We start from the raw sequence: 12,825 nt of genomic DNA, 5'->3' as shown, positions 1-12,825 counted from the left end.
GCTCTGGTTTGTACATGTCAGTATGATCCAGTCACTCCCCCCCCCCCCCCCGCCTTTCCTCAAAGCAACTTCAAGCTGTTTCTGTAAGCCCTGAGAAATTTAGAATAGTTATGAGCCTACCTTGTCAGAATAAATATCTCAGGGCAATTTGTGCCATATGTTTTGCTGCTGCTTGAACGGCCTTCTGATTTTGAACTCCTTCTGCCTGCTCCACTTTCCCCAGTTCACCTCTTGTCTTTGCACAAGAAGTGAGATTTGTTGTTTTGGGGTTTTGTTTTGCTTTTCGTAGAAAGCACACCATCTTACACAGGATGGCACAACCAGAGTTGAGCAGGTATAAGCACAGCTAGGCAAAAGCTGTAGGATGAGTCTGCAACTTTTTCACAATGTTTGGTCAATTCAGGTCGGAAGGAACTATCATAAACAAGCCTCCCAACAAGGCACAAGTCTAACATGGAAGCAAGAGAGGCCAGCCCCGGGGATAATTTCCGGTCTGCTGCTCTGAACATACTGTCAAAGATGGACTCATTTCAACCTAAATAATGTGGTAATCTTCCCCCTTCTGACAACTGGGGCTGAGCCTGCAACAAAGACCTTTTAATCTGCTCTTTCAAACACTGGTGAACTCTGTGTAGCTTTGTCTGTGTACAGTCTGCAGGCCCTCGAGGAAAACAGGGGAGAGGAAGCACTATCCATAAGAAAGAATGTACAGTTGGGAAACCATTTCCTCTATTTTTTCCAAGTCCTTCTCCTGCCCCCATAGATAGGTGACACCATAACCTTATACTTGCTTTGAATTCCCTTTATTTCTCTGTTTTGTTTTGTTTTTGGTTCTTTACCTAGACATGGATTTATAGAATAACTCCCACCGTGGAAGGGGGAGAAAGGAGAAAACTCTGTTGGAGAAGGAGGGAGTCATGTTCCTTGCAAGAAGATATCAGATCCCTTCTCTCTTGATACTTTTGCTACTTCTGTGGGGCGGAGAGAACACTCAGGCTCAAAGAGCAGGTAAGTGCAAACATCATTTGCAAAAGAAATGTAACAGGGGCATAGTACCAAAGACAACATAACTTTTACTATAGCCTTGTTGGGTGAATGGGCAATGTTGCACAGGATCTGTCAGTAGTTGGAGCACTGTTGTATAGGAAGCTTGAACTTCTACCACATGCCAGATTGCCAGATCTCAGTCCCTGGCCTTTCTTCTGTTGTCTATCCTTGAGTAAGGATAGGGATATCAGGATGAATGTGGTACTTTGAAAAGTGTGTGTGTGTACTTTCATCATTTGTTAGACTTGGAGTTTTATATTTGAATGACACATTCTGTGCAATTGTGGTTGATGCCTAATGTGCCATGCTTAATGAGATTACCACATCCCACCTCCTATGCCACCTAGATCTTAGGCTTTGGTCCTGAAATTCACATTAATAGTCCTGATCTTGAACTCTGAACTCTGCTTTCTCATAGATTTGCTTTAGTGCAGCATTTCTCCACAGTCTACTTGTGGCCCTTGTAGCCAGTTGCTAAGTAGTCTTCTCTTAATTTAATGGAAAGGGATCTGGTAGTATTTTTGAGACTTAGGCCCTGTACACACCAGTCATTAGGGCCAGCATGAGGGCAGAGTTGGGGCATAGCGTCCTCATGACACATGCTCAAATCCGCCCCCCCCCCCCGGGCTTCCTGATGCCGCATGCTACTCCACATGGCGAGCGGCATCATGGCATTCCTCTGGCACTGCGTCCATATGACGCAGCACCAAAAGAGTGCCTTATAGCTGCAGAAATGCAGCTATGGTACCCTTTTGAGGGTGAAAAAAGGAGTATAGCTGTGGAAATGCAGCTATGGCGGCCCTCAAAAGGCCAGATCAGTGCTGTGGCATGATGTTGCTGTGGCCCTGAACCAGCTAGGAAAGGGGTGGCATTGCACCGTCTTTCTCTGTAGAAGAAGTTTCAGTAATATTAAAAAAATCCACCAGTGATACCTTTATTGGAACAACAAAATGCACAATATACATGTTGCAAGCTTCTGCATCTCCACTGGCTTCTTCATCAGGCAAGGTGTTTAAAACCATACAGGAGAAAACAATTGAAATGTTAGTCATAAGCCTGTATTTTGCATTTTTTCTTAGTGCAAGAGGTATGCACCACTTCCTTCTGGCTATGTGGCTACTGGGTGATTCTCAAAGTCCAGGAAATTTAACATCCATTTGCCACACAAAAAGATACCTTCTTGGCAATCCAGTGTGTCTCCATCTTTTGTGAGGCCACAGGCCCCTTTGTTAGGCAGAGGACACTGAATTTCTTAAGAAGTCTTCATGCTTTTACATCAGGAAAACCTTAGGTGGTGTTGAGGTAAAATATGCCAACCCAGTCCCACTTTTGGGACTGCAAAAGAAATTGTAGCATAAGTTTTCATAGACTTAGTCTACTTCCACAGAAGCTATGCATCTGCCATAAATTTATGGTATGTTGTCAATTCCTACAGAAAGCTGCCCTGATCTAATGGAATTGCTATTTTGCACACCTTAGAACTTACTTCTTTATGTGATGGGAGGCATTTCAAGAGAAGATTGTGGAACACTAGGGATCTATGACCCCAACCTCTTTGTAAGTGATGTTAGTTATGATCAACATTTATTTAGGGAAATGTGCCACCACTGCTGGGCCTCATTGAATGATATGTGATAAATATCTGAGTAGCTAATTTGTAACCTTTGCTTTATATCATTATTCATTCTCTGAATGGAATCATTGAAATATAAGACTCTTATATTTCAGGATGATAAGTTGTTCTCCCAAAATGTTGTCATGGGGTGTGGTCCTTGGCTTTTTTCCCATTGACTTGTCTCCCCCCTTTTTGTGTGTGTGTGTTTGTGTATGGGAGAGTTAGAGAAAGAGTTTCATGACAACTGAATTATCTTTATCTAAGGAATTTGTTCTCCAGTTCAATGAATCACTCTGTTGTCAACACTCTAGATTTGTTTTCTTTTAAAGAAAAAATCCTGTAAAAGTTTTCATGCTTGAAAAGGAAAACATTTCTTCAGGCAAACAATAAATAAAAGATAATAATGGCCTTTTAAAGTGAAAACATGGAATGCCAATTGCTTGCGATTAGAGTCAGCTAAGGCACATTGAAGGCAGGCAACTTTTGATCTGCCAAGGGTTTTTACAGCATGTTGTATCAAAGGGGAATGGAAGGTGGGGGAACAGAGAGCAGTCTGTTAAGATTTCAAAGGAAAATAGTTGCCTCATAGACATGCAGACAGAGTAGGCGAAAGGGTTGAACCAAGGCATAGTAGCTACAACACAAACATACAGAGCGGGTTTGCATAATAAAGCAAAAACTGTGTTTGAATCTACTTTAGATCTTTTAAAACTTTGACAGCAGACTCACTATGGGTCGCCAAGGTGGAACATGTTCTGCACACAAGAGAGATGGCAGCTAGCAAGAAGTTCCCTCAAAAGGCGGGATGCTGAACAGAAATGTATCTAGAGCTGCTGATGCTGGTGACTGCTTTCCTCTACCATATCTCAACAGCTGCTCATGTTTCCCATGCAGGTTGTAAGAATGTTCACTACGATCTCGTCTTCATCTTGGATACCTCCTCCAGTGTGGGCAAAGAGGACTTTGAGAAGGTTCGCCAATGGGTAGCTAATTTAGTAGACACCTTTGAGGTTGGACCAGACAAAACTCGCGTTGGTGTCGTCCGCTATAGTGATAGACCAACCACTGAGTTTGACCTTGGAAGATACCAAACTCGGGAAGAAATCAAGGAGGCTGCAAAGAACATCAAATATTATGGAGGCAATACAAACACGGGTGATGCCTTGAGGTACATTAATAGATACAGCTTTTCTGCAGAGGCTGGTGGAAGGCCAAGTGACAGCGCTATCAAAAAAGTAGCTATCCTTCTAACTGATGGTCGGAGCCAGGATTACGTCTTGGATCCAGCCACTGCAGCACATAAAGCAGGAATCAGGATCTTTGCTGTGGGTGTTGGAGAGGCACTTAAAGAAGAACTGGATGAGATGGCATCTGAGCCTAAATCTGCCCATGTCTTCCATGTGTCCGATTACAATGCCATTGATAAGATTCGTGGAAAGCTGAGGAGGAGGCTTTGTGAGAGTAAGTAAGAAAACCCCTTATTTGTCGCAAAACAATGTGCAATATATAAAGGTATTTGGTACTAGGAAGTCCTTCACAGATATCAGGTTGGTAATTTTATTGCAATCTCTGTATATATTTATTATTTCTATCTAACAGTTTCAATATGTATACGACTCATTGCGCCACCCTGTTATCCTGAATTTAAATCAACAGTCAGATTGAAGTCAGTGGATCTTTATGCCTGTTACTGTGATCTTGAACTGAAGGACATCATTTCAACTGGATAGAATTCTAAATCATCTCTGTACCTCATATGTGACAGAATTGTAATATCACTACATGGGAACTTTTCCTCATTTTATGCTTGCTATTTGCACAAAATAAGTCATCGCATAGAGTTACAGCTATCATCATAGATTGATGAAGAACAACCTTCAGAACAGACAAAAGAAAAGGAAATATTAACTGCTTTAAATATATATATATCCAGTTCATCACTAAAACTCTGTACAAAGTGATTTTGTAGCAATTTTGAGATTAGCTGAAAACAAAGTTAGTAGCGTGAGTTTTTGTAGACTACCAACTCCTTTCTTTCAGTTAGTCACAAAGGTGCTACATGATCCCTTTGCATACTGATTTTCCAGACTAAAATGGCTATATCTTTGAATATGATAAAACTGTTAGGGAAAAAAGGGAGTTTATCTTTCAGGTTTCTGTCATAGAAGGGCAATTGGAAGAGACCACAAAGGCCATCTATTCCAATTCACTGTGAACTGGAAATATATAACTAAAGCATTTTCAGTCCAACCAGAGGTCTATCCAGTCTCTGTTTAAAGACCTTAAAAAGGCAGTACATCACTCTCCAAGGCAGTCTATTCCACTATCAAACAGCTCAGTAAGCAGAATTCCCTTTGGAATTAAAGACAAGCAAACAAAAGATCTATGTGGAAAAAAATGTCCACAAAACCTCTTTAGGCTGTGGGAGAAAATGTATACAAAAATGCATTAAAAAGGCTATATATTAGGGAAAATGCATACTAAAATATGTGAAAAGTTCCCTGCAGGAAACAATGTACATAATTTCACAGTCTGATATGAAACAAGGACGGGATGAAAATGCAGGTTGGGCTCAAAGGAACACAACAAAACAGGGTGTGAGGTTTACCCTGTAGCTGCATTAAAGCTTCTCATGCACACACACACTTTTTTTTCCTGTGACACTGCAGGGAAAAACGGAGGTAGGAGGGTATGGCAGATGTTGGGACTGTGGATGAGGCAGGAGAGAGATATTTGCTAAGAAAAGAATCTGCTGAGCTGAAGCCAACTGTTGTAGATTTAGGGTGAAGGAAAAAGTCTTAAGAAAAGTAAGAGTTAATTCAAGGATATAATTAGTCTCCTGTCCTGAGCTCAGGTTTAGAGTATGATTGTTTAAAGTAGTTAGAACTACTTCAAACCCAGTTATCTCTTGGTAATCCCTGGTTACCAAGTATATGTAGCAGGTGGTGCATAGGAAGAAGGAGACACAAGCATTTTTTAAAAACTCCACAATGAAGATTTGACCATACGTACTTTGATTTCAGAAGGATGCAAATGGGGAAACTGAGTTAGGGCTGCTTAAAAACTGCAATATCACTGTCTTCTTGAGCATACAGTGTCTTTATAGGAGTGATGTTCTCATGTTTTCTATAGAGTCATCATATGATTTAAAAAAATGATACTATGAGGCATTAAATGATTTTTCATTGGAAGTTAAGGCACATATGACATTTTTTCTCCTAAGAAAGGATCTGTGATGGATAACTAAGAGGCTGTACAGACCGGTACTATGAGCCAGCATCAGAGTGGAGTGGGGGTGTGGTGACCACACGCCTCATGCCCTGACACCACCCCCAAAGCGGCCATCATGCAGCCCATCTGACCACATGGTGGGCAGAGTTGAGGCATTTCAGCACACGCTGTGCTGAAGAAATGCCAAAAAACCCCACCACCATGGCAGCAAGGGTGCCCTTTTCCCAGTACTAAAAGAACAGCATTCTGCTGTCCCTTTTTGCACTGTGAACCAGCTGGGTTGGAGGCATGGGGTGCAGTTGCCACGGCCCCAACCCAGCAAGCAAAGGGGTGGTAGCAAGCCTCTCCTTAGGCACCATCTGATTAGCCCCCAAATCAGGGATGGTGAGTGAGATCTGAGAATTCATGCTTCCCCCTGCCCTTTTTGGTACAGCCTCCCTGCTCCAACTAGGATGGCAATTTTATCATGTCTGAGGCTGCATCTGCACTGCAGAAATAATCTAGATTGACTAATTACCATGGCTCAGTGCTACAGAATCCTGGGATTTGTAGTTTGATTTGGCACCAGAGCTCTCTCGTCTCTCAGAACTGCAATTCCCAGAATTCTATAGCACTGAGCCATGGCAGTTTATCAACATGGATTATTTCTACACTGCAAATGCAGACTAAGAGTCACCTGGGCTGTTCTATGACTGGCTAAGCCTTTCTTCATCTCAAACTGAGCAGACTTTAAATCAAGTTTAACATATCTTGAATTTTGTCAAACATAGAATTTGGGGGCAAGCCTTGTGGAAAACTAATATTTCTGTCTTCAGTTAGGTTTTACTCCAAGGTAAAATGCACAAATTTTATGCATCTTTGGCCCGTTACAGACGGGCTAAAAAGTATGCGCGGAGCGCGTACTAGGGTTCCACACGGCCACCGCCATCAATATGTGACGACCGTGCCACCTCCAAACGAGGCGGCGCGGTTGTGACGTATTGGGGTCGTGGCAGGGCGCCTAGGGCACCCTTTCTGCGACCCCGTAAGGAGCTCCGTTTCGGAGCTCCTTCCTGGTTTGGTCCGCTGGGTGCAGCCTTTAGACGGCTGCGCCCAGCGGACCAAAGGAGAAAGGGGCCAAACGGCCCCTTTCTCCTTCACCCCGCCGCCGCGGGGTGTCCTTGGGGCTTGAAGCCCCAAGGACACCCCTTTACAGGCTGCGGGGAAGGGGCCTTTTGCCGCTTCCCCGCAGCCCAGAAAGCGGCGGATCGGGGCTTCAGCGGCTGCCGCTCTGGCCGCTGAGAACCCGATCCGGCGGGGAAAGGTGCGCCTACAGGCTGCCCCAAAGGGGCGGTCTGTAACGCGCCTTTGACAAGAAAGAAGTCTATGAAACATTTTTTTTTACATATCCTGGTCCTAGTATTGTTGTCCAAATGAGGAATTCACCCACTAAAAAGTCCTGAAATGTGAAAAATCATCAAAAATGTAGAAAATCACTGTTATTTCACCCAGTAGGGAGAATACATTTGAAATTTTTCATTCCTGAATACAGAAATGAAATATTTGAAGACGTCTATGTGTACTCAAGATAAGAAAAACTACACTTGGTCTTCATTTTAATTATAAGGAAGAGAAAATGATTGTTTGTGTATATGTGTGAGAGAGAATCCGCACTTTGGTCACAGTATCTCTCTTTCAATGAAATGATTTGGCTCCTCTATTTTCTTGATCTTCAGAAACCTAGAGAAAAGAGTTTCCATCCTTTGCCCATAAAGTGGGCTATTTTCACAACCTCTTCATTCATGTATACCACTGTCTGCATTGTTATTTGTTTGTACGTTGTCCAGCAGAGTCCTTACTACATCTGTACAAAGTAATGTTAGACATCCAGAGTGAACTATCGAAACACACAGTGTTGTAATCCATGACAGATGTCATGGTGATAAACACCACATAAGAGTTGACACATGCATTCAGTATGTAACTATAAGGTATTTTTACCCTTGGGGTCTGTCAACATACCAAACTGTACTTAACCATCTTGAGTAAGTGATGACTTTTCATGACAGCAGAAGGATAATGTATGACTAATTATTTTTTTAAAAAAATCATATCTGTTTAGAGTGATTTTCCAAATTAGTTTTGTTAACTTTTTAACTAGTATCTGCAGCTGTATCTTAAACAACAGCTGCTTTATTATGTGCTACCCTTCCCCAGTTGTTCATGGTAAACACAAAATGGTTTCTTATCCTACAATTAATCTTGAAGGTAGCCTACTTCCCAAAATGATGATCCTTGCTGTGTTGTTGTTTTCAGGTGATAATGTCTTTATTCTCGTTGTACCAATTAACTTGTGTTGATGTGAAATATTTATACCTGAAAAGTTTCACAGAGTAGCTTATACATCAATAAAAATGAAACAGACTTCTTCCTTTAGCATCCAAACATGGATACCTTTATTGGGCCAGCCAAAATGCACAATTACATGTTGCAAGCTTTTGAAGTCACACTGGCTTCTTTATCTGGCAAACAGGAGAAAGAAATTGAAGATGATAGTCATAGGCCTGCATTTTCTGTTTCTGATCTTAGTTCAGATGGTAGGGAGGGCTATCTTCAGGCTGGCACCTCCCCATTTGGCCATGTGGTCACTGGTAGCTTTTCAAATTCAAGGAAATTTAATATCCATTTGCAATTCAAAGAAGATGTTTCCTTGGAAATTCAACATGTCTCCTTCCTCTGTGAAGCCACATGCTCCTATGTAGGTAGAGAACACTGAATTTCTCAAGAAGTCTTCATGTTTTGTATCACAAAACTTTAAGTGGTGTAGCGGTAAAGCATTGCTTTACCTTTGTTGGAGGTAGAAGCCTCAGATAGCAAAGCTTCAGTGCACTGGCTCTCTCTTGCCCTGTGATGGCTAAAACATGGTATCTTGAAATCTAAAAATCATCTGGGGTAGCCGTGTTGGCCATATAGCAAATCCAATAACATCCAAACAATGATACTTGGAGGTACATAACAAAAACAAAACCACACAGAGTTGAACACTGTGTGTTTAGAATAATATGACAACATTCCCACCTCTGGTTAAGTCAGTTTTTAGTTCAGTATACACAAATGTCCTTTTAGGAAGAGAAAAGGACAATGATCTTCATACTCATTCCAAGTAGCTCCCATGTTTGAGTGCCATGCATTTCCACCTGTAAAAGGACATGCAATGCTAGCCCTACAATAATGTGCTTTCCTGGAGGAGTGAAGTTCCTGGAAAGCTAATTTTTAGAAGACTGAGGAGATCATCATATGGAGGACGGGACATCTTTGTCCTGTTCTTGTCCTGTCCTTCCCATGTGATCACGGGAAGGATTTTCAGATGACATCACACTGATCTGGACATTCTTCCATCCAGGAAGCGCCAATGACACCAATTGGCTGAAATACTTTCATATGGTGTTGTGCTGATCCTGTCATTATCCAGTCAGTGAGGTGGAATTGTCCTGTCCTTGCCCTTCATTTTGTATTAATGGAAGAACCCACTAATGCAATTCCACTTCACTGACAAGTCAATGACAGGGTCGGTGCGACATGTGAGAATGTCTTTCACACAATTGGTGTCATGGATGGAATAAGAACAAGTTTCACTCCCGTTCCCCATCTGATAATCTCCTGAATATAATGGCTTACTGAAGAACTCCATTGGCCAGTTTTTTTTTGGGGGGGGGGGGGATGAGCTTTCCATCCATAGGGGATGGGAATGTAGGACTTTGTTCTTTCTTCCTTGCTTTCTCCCCACTAGTAATATATAAGCCTTAGACAGCCTTTGGAATTCATCCTGCAGTGCTTTCTAATCTCAGACCTTGTTTTGCTTAACATGTGGTTTACATACACATGGCAATTAAAGTCGATTAGATTGAACTGGCCAGCTAAGAATATTTCTTCCTCCTCTCTGTGGTACAGCATAATGCTTGTTTTGGAGTGGATGGGTTATTTATGTTATCTAAAATTGCAGGTCGCATGTCCCAAGTTCCCCTGAGAGCTCTTGAAGTTACACCCAAAGGTTAGATTTCATACTTTCAGACAGTGTGATAATCTCCAGATTTTAAAGTTATGGTTTTGCACACCATAAAACCATGCACAATTAATTTGATGGACTGTGCATGGTTTAGTTAATTATGTAAGTCATTAAGATAGAAGTCCCTCTTCCAAATTGCAGGCAATAATTTAATTTGTTTTTTTGTTTTATTTATATACCGCTATTTCAAAGATCATAGCGGTGAACAGCAAGTAAGCTAATTAGCAAGTAAGCTAATTTGCGCCCAACAGTCTGGGTACTCATTTTAGCGACCTCGGAAGGATGCAAGCCTGAGTCGAGCTTGGGCCCTTTTGCTAGTCTTGAACTCGCAACCTTGTGGTTTTGAGTGAATGGCTGCAGTACAGGCATTTACCCACTGCGCCACCAGGGCTCCATAAGCAAGACAAATAACAGTAAACAGTCAAGCAAAAATAAATACAATTGAAACATGGAAGCTGATTAAAAGGACATAAGATTTGTAGAAAGCCTCAGACCCCCTGCCCAACTCCCTGGAGGCCCTCCAGCTTATTCAGCAGCAGGAGAGGGAAATGCTGCAGAAACAAGACCCTTCAATGGTTCAATGGGTGGGTGAAACTGATCAATATGTTTGGCTGCTCATTGGCCAATTTTGGGGATCTTTGCCCTGTCAGGATGATATGGAAATTACAATTGGCCCTCATGGCCTTCACAATAGCTGGTTTTAAGAATCCATTCATCACTTTATTTATAGCCCACCTTTTCCCCAGGGTGGGACTCAAAGCATGCTCACTTGTTGTTGTGTGCCTTTAAATCTTTTCCAACTTAGGGCAATGCTGAGGGATGCAGTGGCTTAGTGGTTAAGATGCCAGTTGTGATGGTTAGAAGATTGGAAGTCTGGCAATTCAAGGCCTAAGTGCCATATGATGTGGTGAGCTCCTGTCATTAGTCCCAACTTCTACCAGCAGTTCAAGAGCATGCAAATGCAAGCAGATAAAGAGGTACTGCTTCAGTGAGAAGGTAACAGCATTTGGTGTAGTCATGCTGGCCACATGACCACCACAGCAGGCCTCAGGCAATTATAGCTCCTCGGCTTAGTAATGGAGATAATCACCACCCCCTACAGTTGGTTATCTAGACATTCATGACAAGGGACCACATTACCTTTATTTTAGGGGATTCACTTGGAAAGATTTGTTCAGCGGTGGTTTGCCTTTGCCTTCCTCTGAGGCCGGGAGTGTGTGACTTTGCCCAAGCTCACCCAGTGGGTGTTCATGGCCAAGTAGAGATTTCATCCCTGTTCACCAGAGTCATAGTCCAGTGCTCAAACCACTTCACCATATTGGCTCATGGATGCTTGCTACTGCCATGGAAAGTATGAACCACAAAGACCCACTGAGAAATAAAAGGGTGATAAATTTGAGATTATGACAGGATTATGCAGTCAGAAAGCTTTATGTCATAGAATCATACAATCATAGAATCACTGAGTTAGAAGCAACTATAAGGGCCAACCCCCTGCCATGCAGGAAATCATAATCAAACATCCCTGACAGATGGCCACCAGCCTCTGTTTAAAGACCTCCAAAGAAGGAGACTCCACCACTTTCTGTGTCCCACTCTCTAACAGCTCTTACTCTCAGGAAGTTCCTCCTAGTGTTAACGTGGAATCTCCATTCCTGTTGCTTGCATCCATTGTTCTGAGTCCTATTCTCTGAAGCAGCAGAAAAAAAGGCTTGCTCCATCCTCAAATACTTAAACGGGGCTATCATATCACCTTTTAACCTTCTCTTCTCCAGACTAAACATACCCAGCTTCCTAAGTCTTTCCTCATAAGGCATGGTTTCCTGACCCTTCACCACTTTGGTCACCCTACTCTGGACATGGTCAAATTTGTCAACATCCTTTATGTATTGTGGTGCCTGAAACTGGACACAGTATTCCAGGAGAGGCCTGACCAAAGCCAAATAAAGTGGCACTATTACTTCCCTTGATCTAGACACTATACTTCTATTGATGCAGCCTAAAATCACATTGATATTTTTGGCTGCTGTATTACACTGTTGACTCATGTTCAACTTGTGGTCTACTTGGACTCCTAGATCCCTTTCACTCGTAGTCTCCTTAAATCAGGTGTCCCTCAACGTATTAATCAACATATCTCAATGTATTAAGGCTTCCTGTAGGGCAAGAAAGGGCACTAGGCATGGGGTGGGGGGGTGGGGCAGGCAGTTTTATGGACTCTTTTTGGTGGAAAAATCCATTTGCACAGAAATCCTTGAGAATACACACACACTTGCACCAAACATAACAAAAGAACAGTGGACAACATCGAATAAAATTGAGAAGAGAAAAAGAAAACACATCTCAGGTTTCTAGAAAATGGGCTTCATTGGCTAACTAGTAGCCCAATACCTATTGGCCTATAGATATAAATAACTAAACTGTCATAATACATATGAGTTTCTTATGCCCTGTACACATCCACTAAGGGAACACCAACTGTCAAATGATAGCATGTAATTAAAAATTGAAGGAATGTGTGTATGTGTGTGCATGTCTGTGCATGTGTCTATGAACAGGTGTTTAAAAATAGATAATACTGAAGGGCATTTAGATGTATCTGGGCTATGTGGAAAGTTACTGCCTGAAAACTCAGGCAGATTTTATAAGGATGGAAAACACGGAGTTTCTTCTTTTCTACTGAAAGGAATCAATTTTTTAAAAATATTGCAGTTCCTTTCAGCTCCCCTTTCAGCAGAGTTCTTCAGTAAAGTTAAAAAATGCCTCCCCCCCCAAAAAAAACCCCTCTACAGCTCCCTATATGAGGCCATTGAGGTTTTTTAGATAATAAAGATCATCTCAGCATTTTAATACACCCTACACACATTAAAACCTGATGTTTTTTGCA

At 42.0% G+C, this 12,825-nt stretch overlaps 1 protein-coding gene across 1 annotated transcript in view; it reads left to right on the top strand.

The window, feature by feature from the left end:
* The first annotated feature begins 917 nt into the window (after positions 1-917).
* COL22A1 (collagen type XXII alpha 1 chain) overlaps positions 918-12,825 on the top strand; it is a 184,974-nt gene continuing 173,066 nt past the window's right edge. Inside the window, exons 1-2 of the mRNA XM_089518399.1 lie at positions 918-1,008; positions 3,557-4,123. Coding sequence (XP_089374525.1) covers positions 918-1,008; positions 3,557-4,123 — 658 coding nt within the window. The remainder of the gene's footprint in view (positions 1,009-3,556; positions 4,124-12,825) is intronic.

Source organism: Sceloporus occidentalis, unplaced genomic scaffold (genome assembly GCF_023333645.1).
Source record: "Sceloporus occidentalis isolate IW3139 unplaced genomic scaffold, rSceOcc1.0.p SCAF_3, whole genome shotgun sequence".
Lineage (NCBI taxonomy): Eukaryota > Metazoa > Chordata > Lepidosauria > Squamata > Phrynosomatidae > Sceloporus > Sceloporus occidentalis.
This window is presented reverse-complemented; position numbering and strand designations above follow the sequence as displayed.